Consider the following 19,911-nt stretch of genomic DNA (forward strand, 5'->3'; position numbering starts at 1 on the left):
TTTGGGAACCGCTGTTCCCTGTCGGCAAAGGGGGAAGGGGAGGCTGTCCAGGCGATCCTACACTGCCTGCCTTGGCTGGGCCTGTTCAGCTTCATTTTCCGTGGACCACGGGCCCCAGGCCCGCAGTTTCGGCTGGGAACTCAGAAGCTGGGCATGTGGCCCCACGGTCTTACCAAGTATTTAGGAAGCAAGCCCAGATTGGAGAGTTACCTTCTGAACATAATAAAGGAGCAATAGAAGGTTTTTAAGTTGGAAGATAATCATAGTAGAAAATGTATTTCATACAGGGAGAGACATGGGTAGGTTGAATTGGGTCGGTAGCAGTGCTTGCCAAGCTGGTTCTGTGCACTTCCTGGTTGGTTTACTTGACCTGGTTCTGACACATCGGGCAGCCTGGTTTGCTGGTATGCTTGGGAAAGGGAGGCACAGTAACACCTGGCGTGTTTGAGTGCCTTGTTAGTTTCCTTGCATTGTACTAGAATCCTTTTAAATATATCCCTTCAGGTGATCCTGAGGTGGCTCAGCGGTTAATGAACCCAACTAGCATCCATGAGGATGCTGGTCCCTGGCCTTGCACAGTGGGTTATGGATCCGTGTTGCTGTGAGCTGTGGGGTAGGTTGCAGATGTGGCTGCAATCCAGCATGGCTGTGGCAAAGGTGGATGGCTACAGCTCCAATTCCATCCCTAGCCTGGGAACCTCCATGCCGAGGGGGCAGCCCTTAAAAAAAAAAAATTAAAATTCATCCTTTCTTAAAAGTATTATTATTATTTTTTCATGTTATTCTCTGCCATTTAGTTGCTGTTTGAAATTGCTCAAGACATTTTTTTTTTTTTCTTTTTAGGGCCGGTGGCAGTATATGGAAGTTCATAGGCTAGGGTCAAATCAGAGCTGAGCTGCTGCCCTGCACCACAGCCACAGCAACACAGGGTCCAAGACACTTATGTAGCCTGAATTATAGCTCATAGCAATGCTGAATCCTTAACACACTGAGAAAGGCCAAGGATCAAACCTGAAACGTCATGGTTTCTAGTCAGATTCCTTTCTGCTGTGACACCACGGGAACTCCCAGGGAAAGATTCTTAAAACTTCCATCAGCCTTCATTTTCTAATCTCTGACCATGCTCTGCAACCTCCCCCCAAGACCCATTTATTCCCCATCTTCCTTAGCCTACTCCCAGGTACCCATTTGAAAATATTAAGGTTTGGAAGTCAATGAAGCCTTAGTTGGTAGCTCTTATAATAAGTACTGTCAGCTGGTAGGGAGACTGGCTTGGAAAAAATGTGTAAGTTAGTGCCTTTTGCTTGTCACTGAGGATTTAGGCAGCTTTGATGAGACAGCACCTTTTAGGTTGAATATCAGTGGTTTTTATTATTATTATTATTATTATTATTATTATTATTATTATTCCTAAGAGTGTTTGGGTTTTTTTGTTTTGTTTAGGCATGTGTAAGTTCTCAGGGCAGGGATGGAACCTGTGCCATAGCAGTGACCTGAGCCACAGCAGTGACAATGCTGGATCCTAGAACACCAGGGCACTCCAGCTTTTGAGGTTTATGAGATACTCTTAAGTATTATTGTCAATGTGTTAAATGCCAGGCATTATGACAGGTGCTGTCTGTTCTTGAGAACTGAATCTCAGAAGTTAATCTGGCAAGGACATCTAGCTAGTTAAGTGGGCCACTGGATGCAGACCTAATTCTGTCAGGTCTTGCTACCTCTCAATTGTGTTTTGTCTGTTCTCGCTGACAAAACTCACTAATACTGAGGTGAATGAGCCCTTGTTTTTCCCTTTAAATTTTTTTTGACTATGTCATGAAAGGTGAACCTATCAAATATGACAGAGAAGGTACTTTGAGATGGAAGCAGAGGGAAGCCTAGGATGCAGAGGGCTTATGAAGGGGCAGTAGGCAGTATAGTTGAGTGATACTTGTCTTTTGGCTTTCTAAATGAAGGTCTTCCGACCAAGTAGAAATTTTTAATTTTATAAAGTCCACAGTGTTCCTCATTTTTCTTTCTGGTCTGCCTTTTTGTGTTGTGTGCGAAAACTGAAAGCTCATGAGCACCATGTCCCAACCTAAGCTCATGGTGATTTTCTTCTGTATAGTACACTTTTAATAGTTTTGCATTGAAAGTTGTCTGTGAGTATTTGTGAGTGAATTGGGTGTAAGTTGTAAAGTTGTGCCTGTGTTCATTTCATGCCAGATGGTTGCTGAAGAATCATTTCTTAACTCTTTTGGGAGAAGTCGTGGGATATTGTCTCCTTGGCAGTGTGATTATCTAAAGTGGAAGGGATTCATGTGTTGTGCCAAGAGGGGGTGCTGTGTCCAGTGACTCTGAGGAGGGGGCATGGCCTACACTTCCCACAGAGGGGAGGTAGGGTCAGGGGCTGGGAGAGGGTGAGCCCTCCTCTGTGACCCAGGGTGCCTGTAGGAGCCTGGCAGGCTAGGCTCTGCAGGCAGCTGGGTGGGGTTGTGTCTACTCTGGCTCCCCCTGGGCTCCCACTGAGACTGGCGGCCCCCCTCTCTGCTATCAAAGGTCCATCATCTTTGGATTCATGGGGGTTTTGGCTTCAGGACATCAGGGGGCTATGTCTGGGCAAACAGGAGCTGGGTTTGCTCACAACTGAGGTGACCTGGGGAGGACAAGGTAAGGAGAACCAAGGAAACTTGGGGAGAAGCCTTGCTGAGTGGGACTGACTGCTGAGGGTGTCTGTCTTCAGAGGACACAAGAGGGGCTCCACGTGGAAAACTGGGTTTTTGGTTGGATTTGTGTGTGGTAGAGATAGTGTGTGGTAGGTGGAGGCCAGGTTTCCCAGCACCCTTCCCAGTGGAGACTGTCCTTCCCCTGTGATGTGTCCTTGTCCCCTTGTGTGAAGTTAGCTGACCCGGCAGTGGGGGGTTTAGTTCTGACTCTCTGGTGTTCCTCTGGTCTGGGCACCTGTTTTGCTGCCCGTGTCACCCTGTGTTGGTGACTGAAGCTTCACCGTATAGTGTGAAGTCAGGGTGAGAGATGGCTCCAGCCTGTTCTCCTCTCTGAGGATCCCTTTGGCTCTTTTGGGTTTCACACAAAGAATAGAAGCTGTTTCTATGATGGAAACAGTTTCAAGCTCCTGATCTCTGAAGATGGAGGCTCCCTTACCTGCAAGCAGGTGGTTATAAGGGAAACAATTTTGTGAATCCCTGTGGCCCTGGGAAGGAAGGAGACGAAAAGGGCTAAGGACTCTGGGTCATTTTGGAAGGATTCTTAGAGGAAAACTTCATACAGCCTTGATTGGATCCCATTACCAGTATTAAGAAATAGCATCATGTGTGTGCTCCAAAAACTCTGTCTCTTGGTCCTCCGGGAGCATCAGTGTTGTTTCATTAACAGCTCCAGATGATTGTAAGGTGAGGCCAAGGACGTGAGCATGTGAGCTCCTGCATATGTTTGTGTGTGTTCCAAGCAAGCTTTAGCCCAAAGAGAGGCAACAGAGATGCTCCACATGGCTTCTGAAGGGAAAAGTCAGTGCGGCCCCCATACCCTATATGAGCCGAATGTTGGGACATCTGTATGGGGATGAACACCTGTATCCAAGCAGGAACAATCTCACTTTGTTCTCCTTGTAGGAAGTGGCTGTTCCAGAATCTTTTCTGAGACAAAGTGAGGAGAGTTTGGCCTTTTCAACATTTCAAAGTTAGCCTTGGTCTTACAGCTTGTGGGTGTGGTGGGCACAGGGGAGATAGCTTTTACCTATGATGGTGTATTCTCAAGATGCTGATGTGATTCCTCCACACAGTACTGATGAGAAAGTGACGCAGAGCTGGAGGAAGAAGAGGAGGAAATGGCAGCTTCTCAGGTAACCGTCCTGTCCTAGGTTGGAGTCTGTGTCTGCTTTTCCTCCTGAAATGCCATGAATTGAGAATGTGAGAATCATGAATTCTCTCCTTCTGATATTCTTGCCTGGTGAGGTTGTTCTCAAATACCTTTTTCTTGTACACTGAGTCATGATCAGCTCTTACAAAGGCTGTCACTCTGCCCCAGAGCCTTTTTACCCTTGTCTGCATCCAGGCTCCATGAATTGCCATGAATCATTACCTGTCACGGGTTGAAATTATTCCCTTGGTGAGACCTCAACATGGGAAGGCATTGGTAACCAAGCTCCCCTTGGAATGGGTTCCATGTTGTGGTTTGAGGGAAGCCAGTGAAAACGTATTGATTATTTTACATCTGGATGCAACATATTCTATTTGGAATGAGATTAAGAAAATGCAGAAATAAACAGGGTGACCTTAGTAGGCTTGAATCCCTCATAAGATTCTGAGGAAACAAAAATCTCAGAGACTGTTCTCCATGTTGTTACAAAGGGCTAACTCTTTTTTTTTTTTTTTTTTTTTGTCTTTCTGTTGTTGTTGTTGTTGCTATTTCTTGGGCCGCTCCCGCGGCATATGGAGGTTCCCAGGCTAGGGGTTGAATCGGAGCTGTAGCCACCAGCCTACACCAGAGCCACAGCAACGTGGGATCCGAGCCGCGTCTGCAACCTACACCACAGCTCACGGCAACGCCGGATCGTTAACCCACTGAGCAAGGGTAGGGACCGAACCCGCAACCTCATGGTTCCTAGTCGGATTCGTTAACCACTGGGCCACGTCGGGAACTCCAGGGCTGACTCTTAAATGAAGTAGTAGGAACACAGAATACGGGAGGTTTATACAATATGGGAAGTTTATGGTTTGAAATTTGTGTAAAATTAGACTAACATTTTTCGTGATAGATTGAGAAGATGATTTCCTTGTTTTTGACAAAAATGCCCAAGCAATGATAATAGTCTTTTTATGTGTGTGCTTTGGTCACCTGCTATGCATTTATCCTATTAACACCTGATCTTTATTGCTTTGGGTGCTTTCTTTGAGATTCCAGCACTAAGACCTTCATGTAATTTTCCACTTCAAAAGGGTCTTGGAAATATTTAGTAAGTGATATGGAGAAGTCATCTCAGTCAATGTGGAAATGCCATATCTTTTTAGTTTCTCTTTCCTTGATGCTGGTTTTGAACTATGAACTCTCAACTGAGTTGAGTAGAGGTTCTACCTTTTGTAAGTGGAGGTTGTCATCAGTCAAGCCTAGGTTCTGATAGTTTTTATTATACTCCACACACACACACAGTATAGACATAATCTTCATCACTTTTTTTGTTCCAAAGAATCCTACTAGTAAGATATATTCAAATGTGTTCAAATCCTAACACATAGTTCAGCAGAAATGCTAAAGCTTTACAAAGAAATAAATGATTCAAAACCAATAGTACTGACATATATTGTTGATTATGTTCTCACCCTAGTGTATTATTAGACTATCTTTTAGAAAATAAATTTATCAAATTTATTACATATAATATTTATGTCACTGACATGGGTATTTTCCTCTGTATCTCTTTTAATATGTACTAAGTGCCCATTGAAATGTACATCTGTGTGCAAGAAATGTCAACAATATTTGATCCACATTGTCTGGATTCGATTATGCTTTCCAGTTAAAGAAATTGCTATAATCATAAATGAGGGTTGTCTTTAAGTGTTTCTCAGTTTTCTCTTGAGATTATTTTTAGTTTTTGTGAATCAAACCCAAACCCTAATTTTTATGACAATTTCACAAAATATCTCAAAAAGGTAGAATAGTAATATTTTTTAAAGTATTTGTGTGATGTGTTCACTACTTTTTAAAAAAAATGATAAATATACAGTACATAGTAAATAGACCAAATGATTAGTACTGTTATGCTTATTATCTATTAAATGCATAAAATCTATAAACCCTTTCAGTTCCAAGTTAACCGTGAATTCTTACCTTTCCTTCCTATGTCTGTGGTATTGAAATTGTGGCTCATGAATCAGAGTATCATTAGTAGCATCATTAGCTAAACACGAGCTTGTTAAAAAGTAGACCCATAGGCCCCATCCCAGAATGCCTGCATGAGAATCAGTTTTCACAGTATCTCCAGTGTACTTACCAAGTCATTCAAAAGTAAAAGTTCTATGTCTACCTCACTGTGGATTTTCCCTCTGAGAAATACACACATTTTACCTAGTATAAACACTCAAAAATGCTTGTGTCTGTGCAGATATCATCATTTTCTAATTACTGTTCCATGAAGTTCACTTTGTATAGCTGTTTTATGGATCATGTGTCATCCCCTTTAAGGGAGGTAGAAATATGGTAGAGAATACTACTGTTTCAAATATATATTATTGAATGTTTCAAGACATTAAAAACATTCAAAGCATTTCTTTTGACTTGCTGCTTTCATCTTGAGTCACATAATGACCTCAGCTTTGGCCCATGGTATGTGCCCTTTCCATTTCAGGGACTTCTGACAGTCAAGGATGTGGCCATCGATTTCTCTCCAGAGGAGTGGGAATGTCTGGACCTCGGTCAACGGGACTTGTACAGAGATGTGATGATAGAGATCTATAGGCACCTGGTCTCCTTGGGTGAGGACCCCTTCCTTCCAGAATTCCTTTTCTCCCCACTGGGTGTGGGATCCTGCATTTTCAGGATGTCTCTGCCATTTTCTTGACCACACAGGAGATTTTCAAACCCCACCATTTTAGGAGTAATTGAGAGTTGGTGGGTGCAGATAGAAAGGCTTCATAATGAGGTATCCTCGTTCTAACCGAACTCCTTGAGGTAATCTGCCTCCTTCACTTTAGATTATTTGCAGTTGTGGAAGTTCACATGTATAAAAGAGTGCTGCCTCCCTCTTAAAATCAACTTTGTACCCTTCACTTTTGACTCAGTAGTACTTAGACGGGGAACAGAGGAACCGATTTTTACCTGTCACTTAGGGTCTGAAATGTGCTTTGAAAAGGAAGTATTTCAGGAACTTAATGCCTAGAATATTTTACCATTCCACAATGCCATCTCTTTCACCTGAGTCCAATCCTAGATTGGATATTGGTGAATCTCTAGGAAAACGTATGTTTTTCTTTCCAATGAACAGAGTATGTTATCTCTATGCCAGACCTGGTTCGCCTGTTGGAGCAAAAGAAAGATCCCTGGGATGTGAAGGGAATGGAGACAGTAGCCATACAGCCAAGTATGTGTGCATGGATGAAGCAGATGACACAGGAACCTTACAATAGGCTTTGGGAAGATGTGCTTCAATGGCACTGACTTTTTTTTTTTTTTTCCCACTGTACAGCAAGGGGGTCAGGTTATCCTTAGATGTATACATTGCAGTTACAGATTTTTCCCCTAAACTTTCTTCTGTTGCGACATGAGTATCTAGACATAGTTCTCAATGCTATTCAGCAGGATCTCCTTGTAAATCTATTCTAGGTTGTGTCTGATAAGCCCAAGCTCCCGATCCCTCCCACTCCCTCCCCCTCCCATCAGGCAACTACAAGTCTCTTCTCCAAGTTCATGATTTTCTTTTCTGAGGAGATGTTCATTTGTGCTGGATATTAGATTCCAGTTATAAGTGATATCAGATGGTATTTGTCTTTGTCTTTCTGGCTCATTTCACTCAGTATGAGATTCTCTAGTTCCATCCATGTTGCTGCAAATGGCATGATGTCATCCTTTTTTATGGCTGAGTAGTATTCCATTGTGTTTATATACCACCTCTTCCGAATCCAGTCATCTGTCGATGGACATTTGGGTTGTTTCCATGTCCTGGCTATTGTGAATACTGCTGCAATGAACATGTGGGTGCATGTGTCTCTTTTAAGTAGAGTTTTGTCCGGATAGATGCCCAAGAGTGGGATTGCGGGGTCATATGGAAGTTCTATGTATAGATTTCTAAGGTATCTCCAAACTGTTCTCCATAGTGGCTGTACCAGTTTACATTCCCACCAGCAGTGCAGGAGGGTTCCCTTTTCTCCACACCCCCTCCAGCACTTGTTATTTGTGGATTTATTAATGATGGCCATTCTGACTGGTGTGAGGTGATATCTCACGGTAGTTTTGATTTGCATTTCTCTTATAACCAGCGATGGTGAGCATTTTTTCATCTGTTTGTTGGCCATCTGTATATCTTCTTTGGAGAAATGTCTATTCAGGTCTTTTGCCCATTTTTCCATTGATTGATTGGTTTTTTTTGCTGTTGGGTTGTATAAGTTGTTTATATATTCTAGAGATTAAGCCCTTGTCGGTTGCATCAGTTGAAACTATTTTCTCCCATTCTGTAAGTTGTCTTTTTGTTTTCTTTTGGGTTTCCTTTGCTGTGCAAAAGCTTTTCAGTTTGATGAGGTCCCATGGGTTTATTTTTGCTCTAATTTCTATTGCTTTGGGAGACTGACCTGAGAAAATATTCATGATGTTGATGTCAGAGAGTGTTTTGCCTATGTTTTCTTCTAGGAGTTTGATGGTGTCCTGTCGTATATTTAAGTCTTTCAGCCATTTGGAGTTTATTTTTGTGCATGGTGTGAGGGTGTGTTCTAGTTTCATTGCTTGGCATGCAGCTGTCCAGGTTTCCCAGCAATGCTTGCTGAATAGACTTTCCTTTTCCCATTTTATGTTCTTGCCTCCCTTGTCAAAGATTAATTGACCATAGGTGTCAGGGTTTATTTCCGGATTCTCTATTCTGTTCCATTGGTCTGTCTGTCTGTTTTGGTACCAGTACCACACTGTTTTGATGACTGTGGCTTTGTAGTATTTCTTGAAGTCTGGGAGAGTTATGCCTCCTGCTTGGTTTTTGTTTCTCAGGATTGCTTTGGCGATTCTGGGTCTTTTGTGGTTCCATATAAATGTTTGGATTGTTTGTTCTAGTTCTGTGAAAAATGTCATGGGTAATTTGATAGGGATTGCATTGAATCTGTAGATTGCTTTGGGTAGTATGGCCATTTTCACAATATTGATTTTCCCAATCCAGGAACATGGAATATCTTTCCATTTCTTTACATCTTCTTTGATTTCTTTGATTAAAGTTTTATAGTTCTTGGCATATAGGTCCTTTACCTCTTTGGTCAGGTGCATTCCGAGGTATTTGATTTTGTGAGGTGCAATTTTAAAAGGTATCGTATTTTTGTATTCCTTTTCTAATATTTCATTGCTGGTATACAGAAATGCAACTGACTTCTGAATGTTAATCTTATATCCTGCCACTTTGCTGAATTTATTAATCAGTTCAAGTAGTTTTGGGGTTGAGTCCTTAGGGTTTTCTAGGTATAGTATCATGTCATCTGCATACAGTGACAATTTGATCTCTTCTATTCCTATATGGATGCCTTTTATTTCTTTTGTTTGTCTAATTGCTGTGGCTAGGACTTCCAAAACGATGTTGAAGAGCAGTGGTGAGAGTGAGCATCCCTGTCTTGTTCCAGATTTGAGTGAGAATGCTTTTAGTTTTTCCCCATTGAGTATTATATTTGCTGTGGGTTTATCATAAATGGCTTTGATTATATTCAGGAATGTTCCTTCTATACCCACTTTGGTGAGGGTCTTGATCATGAATGGATGTTGAACTTTGTCAAATGCTTTTTCTGCGTCTATTGAGATGATCATATGATTTTTGACCTTTTTTTTGTTAATGTGGTGTATGATGCTGATTGATTTGCGTATGTTGAACCATCCTTGTGAACCTGGGATGAACCCAACCTGGTCATGGTGTATAATTTTTTTTGATATGTTGTTGGATTCAGTTGGCTAAGATTTTGTTGAGAATGTTTGCATCTATATTCATCAATGATATTGGGCGATAGTTTTCTTTTTTGGTGGTATCTCTGCCTGGTTTTGGAATGAGGGTGATGGTGGCCTCATAGAATGTCTTTGGGAGTATTCCTTCTCCTTCAACCTTTTGAAAGAGTTTAAGGAGGATGGGCACCATTTCCTCTTTACATGTTTGATAGAATTTACCTGTGAAGCCATCTGGTCCTGGACTTTTATTTGTAGGGAGTGATTTTATGACCTCTTCAATTTCATTTCTAGTGGTTGGTCTGTTCAGTTGGTCTGTTTCTGCTTGATTCAGTTTTGGCAGGCTGTAAGATTCTAGAAAATTGTCCATTTCTTCCAGATTGTCAAACTTGTTGCCATACAGTTGTTCATAGTATTCTCTTATGATTTTTTTGTATTTCTGCTGACTCCGTTGTGATTTCTCCTTTTTCATTTATAATTTTGGTTATTTGGGTTCTTTCTCTCCTCTTTTTAGTGAGTCTGGCCAGGGGTTTGTCAATTTTGTTCACCTTTTCAAAGAACCAGCTCTTGGTTTTATTAATTTTCTCTATTGTTTTTTGAGTCTCTATTTTATTGATTTCTTCTTTGATCTTTATAATTTCCTTCCTTCTGCTGACTTTAGGACTTCTTTGTTCTTCTTTTTCTAATTCATTTAGGTGGAGGGTTAAGTTGTCGATTTAGGATCTTTCTTCTTTTTTTTTTTTTTTTTTTTTTTGTCTTTTGTTGTTGTTGTTATTGTTGTTGTTGTTGCTATTTCTTGGGCCGCTCCCGCGGCATATGGAGGTTCCCAGGCCAGGGGTTGAATCGGAGCTGTAGCCACCGGCCTACGCCAGAGCCACAGCAACGCAGGATCTGAGCCGCGTCTGCAACCTACACCACAGCTCACGGCAACGCCGGATCATTAACCCACTGAGCAAGGGCAGGGACCGAACCCGCAACCTCATGGTTCCTAGTCGGATTCGTTAACCACTGCGCCACGACGGGAACTCCTCTTTCTTCTTTTTTGAGAAAGGCCTGGATTGCTATAAATTTCCCTCTGAGCACTGCTTTCGCAGCATCCCATAGATTTTGAGAGGTTGTGTCTTCATTATCAGTTGTTACGAGGTAGTTTTTAATTTCCTTCTTGATTTCCTCATTGACCCATTGGTTTTTTAGCAGCATGTTGTTGAGTCTCCATGTAGTAGGTTTCTTCTCTTTCCTTTTCCCATGGTTGGTTTCTAGTTTAATACCATTGTGGTCAGAGAAGATACTTGAGATAATTTCTATGCTCCTAAATTTATTGAGATTCGCTTTGTGTCCCAATATGTGGTCGATTCTTGAGAATGTTCCATGAGCATTTGAGAAGAATGTGTATTCTGATTTTTTTGGATGTAGTGTCCTGAAGATATCAATTAAGTCTAACTTTTCTATTGTTTCCTTTAAGATCTCTGTTGCTTTATTGGTTTTCTGTCTAGAGGATCTGTCCATTGATGTGAGGGGGGTATTTAGGTCTCCTACTATGATTGTATTCTCATCAATATCTCCCTTTATGTCTGTTAATATTTGTTGTATGTATCTGGGTGCTCCTATATTTGGGGCATATATGTTGATGATAGTAACATCCTCTCCTTGGATGGATCCCTTAATCATTAAGTAGTGTCCTTCTTTGTCTTTCTTTATGTCTTTTGTTTTAAAGTCTATTTTGTCTGATATGAGCGTTGCGACTCCTGCTTTTCTGTCATGTCTATTGGCGTGAAATATTTTTCCCCACCCTTTCACTTTCAATCTATATGTATCTTTTGTCCTAAGGTGAGTTTCTTGTAGGCAGCATATTGAAGGTTTTTGCCTTTTTATCCACTCAGCCACCCTGTGTCTTTTGATTGGGGCATTCAGTCCATTGACATTTAAGGTGATAATTGATAGATGATTATTTATTGCCATTTGAACCTCGTGTTCCAGTTGATTCTATGGTTCTCCATTCTTCCTTTCTTTTTTTTTTTTTTTTTGGTTGGATGGTCTCCTGTTATTATCTGCTTGAGTGTATTTTTTTTCATTTTTTGCAAATGCAATATTTGGTTTTGGCTTGTGATTGCCCTGTTTTTTAAGTATGCTAACCCCTTCCCATAATTGTGTGTTTTAGCCTGATGGTCCTGTAAGTTCAAACACTTCATTACTATATTAAAATTAAGAAGAGAGACATACATATAAACAAAAAGGGTTATTTACCTCCTGACATCCCTTGCCCACATTTTATGGTTTTGATGACTCTTTTTTTTTTCTTTTTAATTTTATTTTGTTTGAAGCATGTTCATAATTAAATCTGTATGCTGGCTTATTTGAGTGACTGCTCTCTGATTACGGTTTCCTCAGTCCTAGTTCTTCCTCTTCTTCTTCTTCTTTTTTTTTTTCTTTTCTTTTTTCTTCCCTTTCCTTCCTTTCTTTTTGGTTTAGAGAAGCCCTTTCAATATTTCCTTTAACCTGGGTTTTGTGTTGCTGTATTCTTTAAGTTTTTGTTTGTTGGGAAAAATTTTTATTTCCCCTTCTATTTTAAATGATATTCTTGCTGGATAGAGTATTCTAGGTTGCATATTTTTTCCTTTTAGCACTTTAAATATCTCTTGCCATTCCCTCCTGGCCTGTAGTGTTTCTGTAGAGAAATCAGCTGATATTCTCATGGGGGTTCCCTTGTAGGTAACATTCTGTTTTTCTCTTGCTGCCTTTAGGATCCTCTCTTTATCACTAACTTTTGCCATTTTTATTATGATGTGTCTTGGTGTGGGTCTGTTTGGGTTCAGTTTGTTTGGGGCCCTCTGTGCTTCTTGTATCTTGAATCCAGTATCCTTTAGATTTGGGAAGTTTCCAGCAATAATTTCTTCAAATATATTTTCCATCCCCTTATCTTTTTCTACTCCTTCTGGAATTCCTATTATGCATAGATTGGCCCACTTTATATTATCCCATAGGTCTCTTATATTGCTTTCCAGTTTTTTGATTCGGTTTTCTGTCTGTTGACCGGATTGAGTGATTTCCATTATTCTATCTTCCATAACACTGATTCGTTCTTCTGCATTATTCATTCTGGTTTTTACTGCCCCTAGTTCAGTTTGCATCTCTGCAAATGAATGTTCTAGTTTTTCTTGGCTCCTCCTTATATTTTCTAGCTCCTTTCTGAGGGTATCTGCATTACTGTTCATATCTTCTCTTAATTCCTTCAGTATTTTCACTATTTCTCTTTTGAACTCCAGGTCTGTCTGACTGCAGAGATCTGTTTCATTGTTGACTGCTTTAGGTGAGTTCTCCTGTTGGTTTGACTGGGGGTGGTTTCTCATCTTCTTCATCTTGCTTGTTGTTTTCTTTCTCCTGAGGGAGTTGTACTCTCCGTGATCAGGCAGTGTTTGCCTTGTCACTGCCGTGGAATATTTCCTGAGGGCTGGCGTTGTTGGTCAATCTTTTTTGAGGCGGTGTGGCTTTTCTGGAGTGTTGATGGGGCTAACAGTGTTTCTTTGAAGCAAAGGAGGACTTCCTGAGGGCAGACAGGACTGGGAGGTCCACCCCACGATGGTAGCAGATTTCACTTGGTCATGAAGAGCTTGCTCTGGTGTTTTTAGGCTGTGGGGTTCTTGCAGGTGGTTGGCGGTGTTGGGCAGCTGCTCTTCAGGGGTGCATCACCCCCTGGGGGCTGGAGCAGCTATCTGGGTCACTGAGAACCTAAGAGGCTCTTCCCTAGGGTAGCCCAACTCAGAAGGACAGCCTGAGAATGTAGGCGGATCTTTTCACAGTCTGGCCGAGCTTGTTGCAGCTTTTCTGGGCTGCAGGGGCTCTTCCAGGGGGCTGGTGGTGCTGAGCAGTTATTTCACGGGAGTGGGGCACCCCCTGGGGGCTTGGGCAGGTAGCAGGGCTGTTGGAAACTGAAGAGGCTCCTCCCCGGGGCAACCCGACTCAGAAAAACCGTCCAAGAATTAGGCTGATCTATTCACAGCCTGGCTAAGCTTGTTCTAGCTTTTCTGGGCTGCAGGCCTTTTCTCGGGGGCTGGTGGTGTTTGGTGCTGCTCTGCGGAAGTGTAGCCCCACCAAAGGGCAAGCAGGCCTGTGCAGGGACAGCCCCTGCGGTGGTAGGCTTCAGGCAATTGTTGAGGCCAGCCTTCCTGGATGGCAGGCAGCCCCAGGTTCGGTGAGAGCGTAGGGGGTGGCGGGGGTGGGGGGAGGGGATGCACTGGGAAGCACAGTTTTCAGCTAGCTAGCGGGCCTGTAAGCTTGCTGTGGTGTGGGGGGTATTCTATGAGGACCCACCCCTTCTTCTCTCCCCTCCCCAGCACGGGTGCAGATCAGGCTCTTCTCCCAGGTTCCCTCTGATGTGGCTTTCCACTTCCCTGCCCCTGGAGTATTGCTCCCTTCCTCTGCGACAGCTTTGTTTTCTAGTCTCCCAGGCAGTCTCTGCCCCGTCAAATGGTTTCTAGACCTCCCAAGCAGTTTCCGCTCTGCCCCGCCCCCCTAGCCCGGGGACTAATCTCTGGAGCTGAGGTCTCGGTGCCCAGCCCCCACCCAGGTGGCGCCCCCTGGCCCTTTCTCAGGGATTAACCTTCGGAGGCGAGGTCTCGGTGTTCAGCCCCCACCCAGGCGTTCCCCGGCGGCCCCCTCTCAGGGACTAACCTTCGGAGGCGAGGTCTCGGTGCCCAGCTCCCCCCCAGGCATCCCCTGGCCCTTTCTCAGGGATTAACCTTCGGAGGCGAGGTCTCGGTGTTCAGCCCCCACCCAGGCGTCCCCGGCCCCCTCTCGGGACTAACCTTCAGAGGCGAGGTCTCGGTGCCCAGCCCCCACCCAGGCATCTCAATTTTTGGTGACTGTGCCCGTAGTTCAGATGGTCCGTTGGGTTCTTGATCGGCTTTTCCGTACTCCAACTTACTGCTACACTCTTCTCTGCATCTGGAGATTCCTCCAGTTCGTTTGATCTTTCGCCCGGTAGGTGACTTTCCAGGGTGCGGGATCCCTTTCTCCTCTGCAGTTCCCTTTCGGGAGCGCCCGTCCCGCTCGGATTCACCTTCTCTCACTCTCCTCTTTTCTCCCGTTCTGCCCAATAATGTCATGAATTTCTTGCCGTTATTGGAGTTTAGGTTCCTCTGCCAGCGATTGGTTGCTGTTCTGTGCGAGTCATTTATTCTGTAGATGTGCTTTTTTTGTTGTGTTTGTGGGAGAGGGCGAGCGTGTCCTCCTACTCCTCCGCCATCTTGTCCTCCTCCCCCAGCACTGATTTTTGAGAAACATGGGTTTATTTTGGTCACTGTCTTAGAGTGACATCTGCTGCTTAAATCTTGGGTTCTGTAGTCGTCCATGTGTTTTCCTTCACCATGGAGGATTCTCTCTCACATCCACACAGAGAGCCAGAATCCTGGTCTTGACCTGTGAGGACCTGTATGTCCTGGTCATTCTCTTTTATTTTTATTTTTGGCTGTTTTAGGGCCCCACTCAGTGTTTATGGAGGTTCCCAGGCTAAGGGTCAAATCAGAGCTGTAGCTGCCAGCCTATACAGCAACAGCAACACGGGATCTAAGCTGGGTTCATGACCTACACCACAGCTCATGGTAACACTGGATCCTTAACCCACTGAGTGAGGTGAGGTATTGAATCCGTGTCCTCATGTATACTAGTCAGATTCATTTCTGCTGAGCCATGGCAGGAACTCCCACCTGGCTCTTCTTCCATTGCTTTTGGGCCCTAGGAAAGGCTGTGCACATTTCTAAGTAACTTCTTTAAGCTCATTTTGCAAGTTCTGTTTCTTCATCTAATCAGAAGTGAGTGAAGAGAGTTGTGGAAATGGTGGAATTTGGTGCCAACATTCTAGGAGCAGTGGGGACAGATACTCTATGTTTGCTGCTTAAAAATTTTTTTTTTTTGTCTTTTGTCTTTTTGGGACCACACCTGCAGCATATGTAGGTTCCCAGGCTAGGGATCTAATTGGAGCTATAGCTGCCAGCCTTTGCCAGAGCCACAGCAATGCCCGATCTGAGCCATGTCTGCGACCTACAACACAACTCACATTAATGCCGGATCCTTAACCCACTGAATGGGCCAGGCATCAAACCTGCAACCTCATGCTTGCTAGTTGGATTTGTTTCTGCTGTGCCGCAGTGGGAATTCCTGTTTTCTGCTTTTAAATGTCCAATCCTGTGTAAACTTCAAACATGACCCTAGAAGGTTCAGACTAAGTAACTTTATCAAAGCATATGCACCTTCCTAAATGTAACCCTCAAAATAACTTCATTATATCCTTTTTTGGTAGGAATTAACATTAGATGTGTTAAATATATTTTACCCAATTATCAGTGCTATAATAATATGTCTAATTACTCATAGAATTCTTAACTAAATTAGTGCATAGTAGAATACAGACTATACCCCACAATCATTAAAAGTCTTCATTCTTCTTTCATTCCTTGAGAACCATCCTTTTACAAATTTGTCTTTTTAACCTGAAGCTTCTCAGGAGTCTGTTCTGTGTTTCCACCTTTGGATGAGTTTTATATCAGAATAACCCAGAATATTAGATGCAAAATGTCAACTATAACACATTCAAAGTATCACATATTTGGTAAGAAGTAAATCAGATAGTCATCACACCATATATATGAAAATGTTTTTTTCATAAATATAAGATTGCTTAAAGCAAAACATAATCTTTTTTTAAAAATCTATTTCTGGAGTACCTGTTGTGGCTCAATGTGTTAAGAACCCAACCTACAGACTTCCCCTTGTGGCACAGTGGAAACGGATCTGACTAGTATTCATGAACATTCGGCTCGATCCCAGGCCTCACTCTGATTTGACCTCTAGCCTGGGAACTTCCATATGCCATGAGTATGGCCCTAAAAAGAAAAAAGAACACTATAGAGTGTCCCTGAGGATATGGGTTTGTTCCCTGGTCTCAGTCAGTGGGTTAAAGATCTGGCACTGACACAAGCTGTCGTTTAGGTCTCACATGTGCCTCGAATCTACATTGCTGTGGCTTAAGCCAGCAGCTGCAGCTCTGATTCAACCCCTAGCCCAGGAACTTCTATACATTGCATATGTGTCCTAAAAAAGAAAAAAAAAATCTGTTTCCCTTAAAGTGTCATGACTCATGGTATATTTAATTTCAAAGATTTATTCTATAAGTATATGATTCTTTGCATATGTTACAACTTTCATGTTGTTCCTTCATTTATAAAGGTTTTATTTGTATTCTAAAGAATGCATTACAACCTTTATATTTTTATATCTATTACAGCCATGTATCCGTAATAAACTTCATAAATTTTTCTTTGTCATTTAACTCCTTACTCATTCAAATTTTTAGTTCAGTTTTATATGACCAACTATAATTCATAATTTGTGAAATTCTCCTGCTTGTACCACATGCCACTGACTCAGAATATTTGCTTTTTTTCATTTTTAAGAAGTTTATTAGAATATAGTTGCTCTACAAGGTTGTAATAATTTCTGCTGTACAACAGTGATTCAGTTACATACATACCCATATGCATTCTTTTCCAGATTATTTTGTTTTATCCAGTACCACAGAATATTGGGTAGAGTTCCCTGTGCTATATAGCAGGTCCTGGTTAGCCAGTTTTTCCATATACCCCAATGTGTATGTGCCAGTCCTAACCCCCCGATCTAGTCCTTCTCTGACGTGTCCCCTTTGGTAACCATAAGTGTGTTTTCAAAGTCTGTGTGTCTGTTGCTGTTCTGCAAATAAGTTCATTTGTCTACTTTAAGATTCCACATGTAAGTGATATCCTACGATATTTGTCTTTTGCTGTCTAACTTCACTTAGTATGGTAATCTGCGGGTCCATCCATATTGCTTCACATGGCATTGTTTCAATCTTTTTTTTATTGGTGAGTAATATTCCATTGTATATATTTATCACACTCCTTTGTCAGTGGACATTTAGGCTGCCTCCATGTCTTGGCAATTGTAAATAGTGCTGCAAAGAATATTGGGGCGCATGTATCTTTTTGAATTAAGGTTTTGTCTGGGTAGATGCCCAGAAGGTGGATTGCTAGATCATATAGTAGTTCTGTTTTTCATTTTTTGGGGAAGCTGCATACTGTTTTCCATAGTGGTTGTGCCAGTTGAAATTCCTACCAACAGCGCTGGAGGGTTTTCTTTCCTTTGCACCCTCTCCTGCATTTAATGTTTGTAGTCTTTTTGATGATGGCCATTCTGGCTGGTGTAAGGTGGTATCTCATAGTAGTTTTGATTTGTATTTCTCTAATAACAGCAATGTTGAACATCTTTTTGTATATTTCTTGGCCATTGTATATCTTCTTTGGGAAAATGTCTATTTAGATCCTCCCATGTCAGGGATGTTTTCACCTTTTGCCTCTTCAGATATTTTCTCTGGTCCTTTCTCTCCCTCTTCAACTTCTAGCACCCCTGTAATGGAAATACTGGTGCATTGCCTGTTGTCCCACAGTTCTCTTAGACTATCCTCATTTCTTTTCCTTCTGTTTCCTTTATTCCATTGCACATCAGTGATTTCCAAAGTCCATCCTCATTCTGTTGCCTGCTGTATTCTGCTCATGGTTCCTTCTCGTGGATTTTTCATTTTGGTTATCATGTTGTTCATCTCTGCTCGTTTATTCTTTAAATCTATTTCTTTGTTAAATATTTCTTGTAATTTATTGATTTTTGCCCCCAATTTTTTTTTCTGAGATCATGGATCATCTTTGCTATTATTACTCTAACAAAATTTTTTTGGACCACACCCATGGCACATGGAAGTTCCAGGATAGGGGTCCAATTGGAGCTGTAGCTGGCTACCTACACCACAGCTCCTGGCAATGCTGGATCCTTAACCCACTGAGTAATGCCAGGGATTGAACCCATGTCCTCACAGATACTAGTCAGATTCCTTCCTGCTCAGCCACAATGGAACCCCCTCATTACTCTAAAGTATTTTTAATGTAGGTTGCTTGCCTCCACTTCACCTAGCTGTTTTTATCTTTTCTTCATCTGGCACATATTTCTCTGCTATTTCATTTTGTCTGGCTTTCATTTTGTCTAGCTTTCTGTGTGGTGTCTTTTTGGAAGGCTACACAGTTGTACCATCTCTTGCTTCTGGAGTGGGAAACTTTGAGGGTCAAGTTGATATAGGGGCTTCCTGGTGGAAGGGACTGGTTCCTGCCTATGGGTAGGTGGACCTGAGTCTTGTTCCTCTGGGTGTGATTAGAGGTGGCTGTGTCCCTGAGAGGACTTCAGGCAGCCTCTTTGCAACTGGGTTCCAATCCTGTTTGTTGTTGGGCCTGGGGCTTCTCAGCCTTGATGGATGGGGCCAGAGTTTTCCAAAGTGGTGTCCACCAGGGGAGCTCACACCTGTGATTATTCTCTGGGCCCTCCAACTCCAATGTCCTGTTCTTAATGAGCCACAGCTGATCCGTGCTTTGCCAGGAGACCTCCAAAAGCCAGGTAGATCTGATCTAGATTCCTACAGAGTCCCTGCTTTGTCCTGGGACCCAGTGCACATGAAAATCTTTGTGTGCCCTGCAAGAGTAGAGACTATGTTTCCCCCAGACCTGTGGAGCTCCTCTGCCTTCAGTGCCAAATGGTCTGTGGACTTTTCTGCCAAATGCCAGACCCCTGGATTGGGAATCTGATAGGGGTTTGGGAACTCCTTTTGGAGAGCCTCTGCAATATGGTTGTTTTCCAGTCTGTGTGATGCCTACCTGGTGGGATCATATTGATAAATCTCCCATACTACCTTCTTCTTCTTTTTTTTTTTTTTTTGTCTTTTTTGTTGTTGCTATTTCTTGGGCCGCTCCCGCGGCATATGGAGGTTCCCAGGCTAGGGGTCGAATCGGAGCTGTAGCCACTGGCCTACGCCAGAGCCACAGCAACGTGGGATCTGAGCCATGTCTGCGACCTACACCACAGCTCACGGCAACGCCAGATCGTTAACCCACTGAGCAAGGGCAGGGACCGAACCCGCAACCTCATGGTTCCTAGTCGGATTCGTTAACCACTGCGCCACGACGGGAACTCCCCATACTACCTTCTTGATGTTGCTTCTTCTTTGTTTTTGTGTATAGTATCTGTTTTTTGGTATCTTCCAGTCTATCTTGTTGATGATTGTTCAGCAGTGAGTTGCTATTTTGGTGTTTTTGTGAAAAGAGGTGAGTTCAAGGCTTTCTACTCCACCATCTTATATCTGAAACTGTGGAACATTTGCTTTTTGTAGATGCATAGTCCCAGTTCAACATGAATATTATTTAGAAGGATTATTTTTTTAAGTGCATGCATATT

General features: G+C 42.6%; 1 protein-coding gene across 1 annotated transcript; it reads left to right on the forward strand.

The window, feature by feature from the left end:
- LOC100620475 (putative protein ZNF720) lies at positions 3,687–7,152 on the forward strand. The gene is made up of 3 exons (XM_005653572.3): positions 3,687–3,838; positions 6,344–6,470; positions 6,980–7,152. Exons 1-3 carry the CDS (start codon positions 3,824–3,826, stop codon positions 7,150–7,152), a joined length of 315 nt encoding a protein of 104 aa, XP_005653629.1. The 5' UTR covers positions 3,687–3,823.

Source organism: Sus scrofa, chromosome 8, assembly GCF_000003025.6.
Source record: "Sus scrofa isolate TJ Tabasco breed Duroc chromosome 8, Sscrofa11.1, whole genome shotgun sequence".
NCBI lineage: Eukaryota > Metazoa > Chordata > Mammalia > Artiodactyla > Suidae > Sus > Sus scrofa.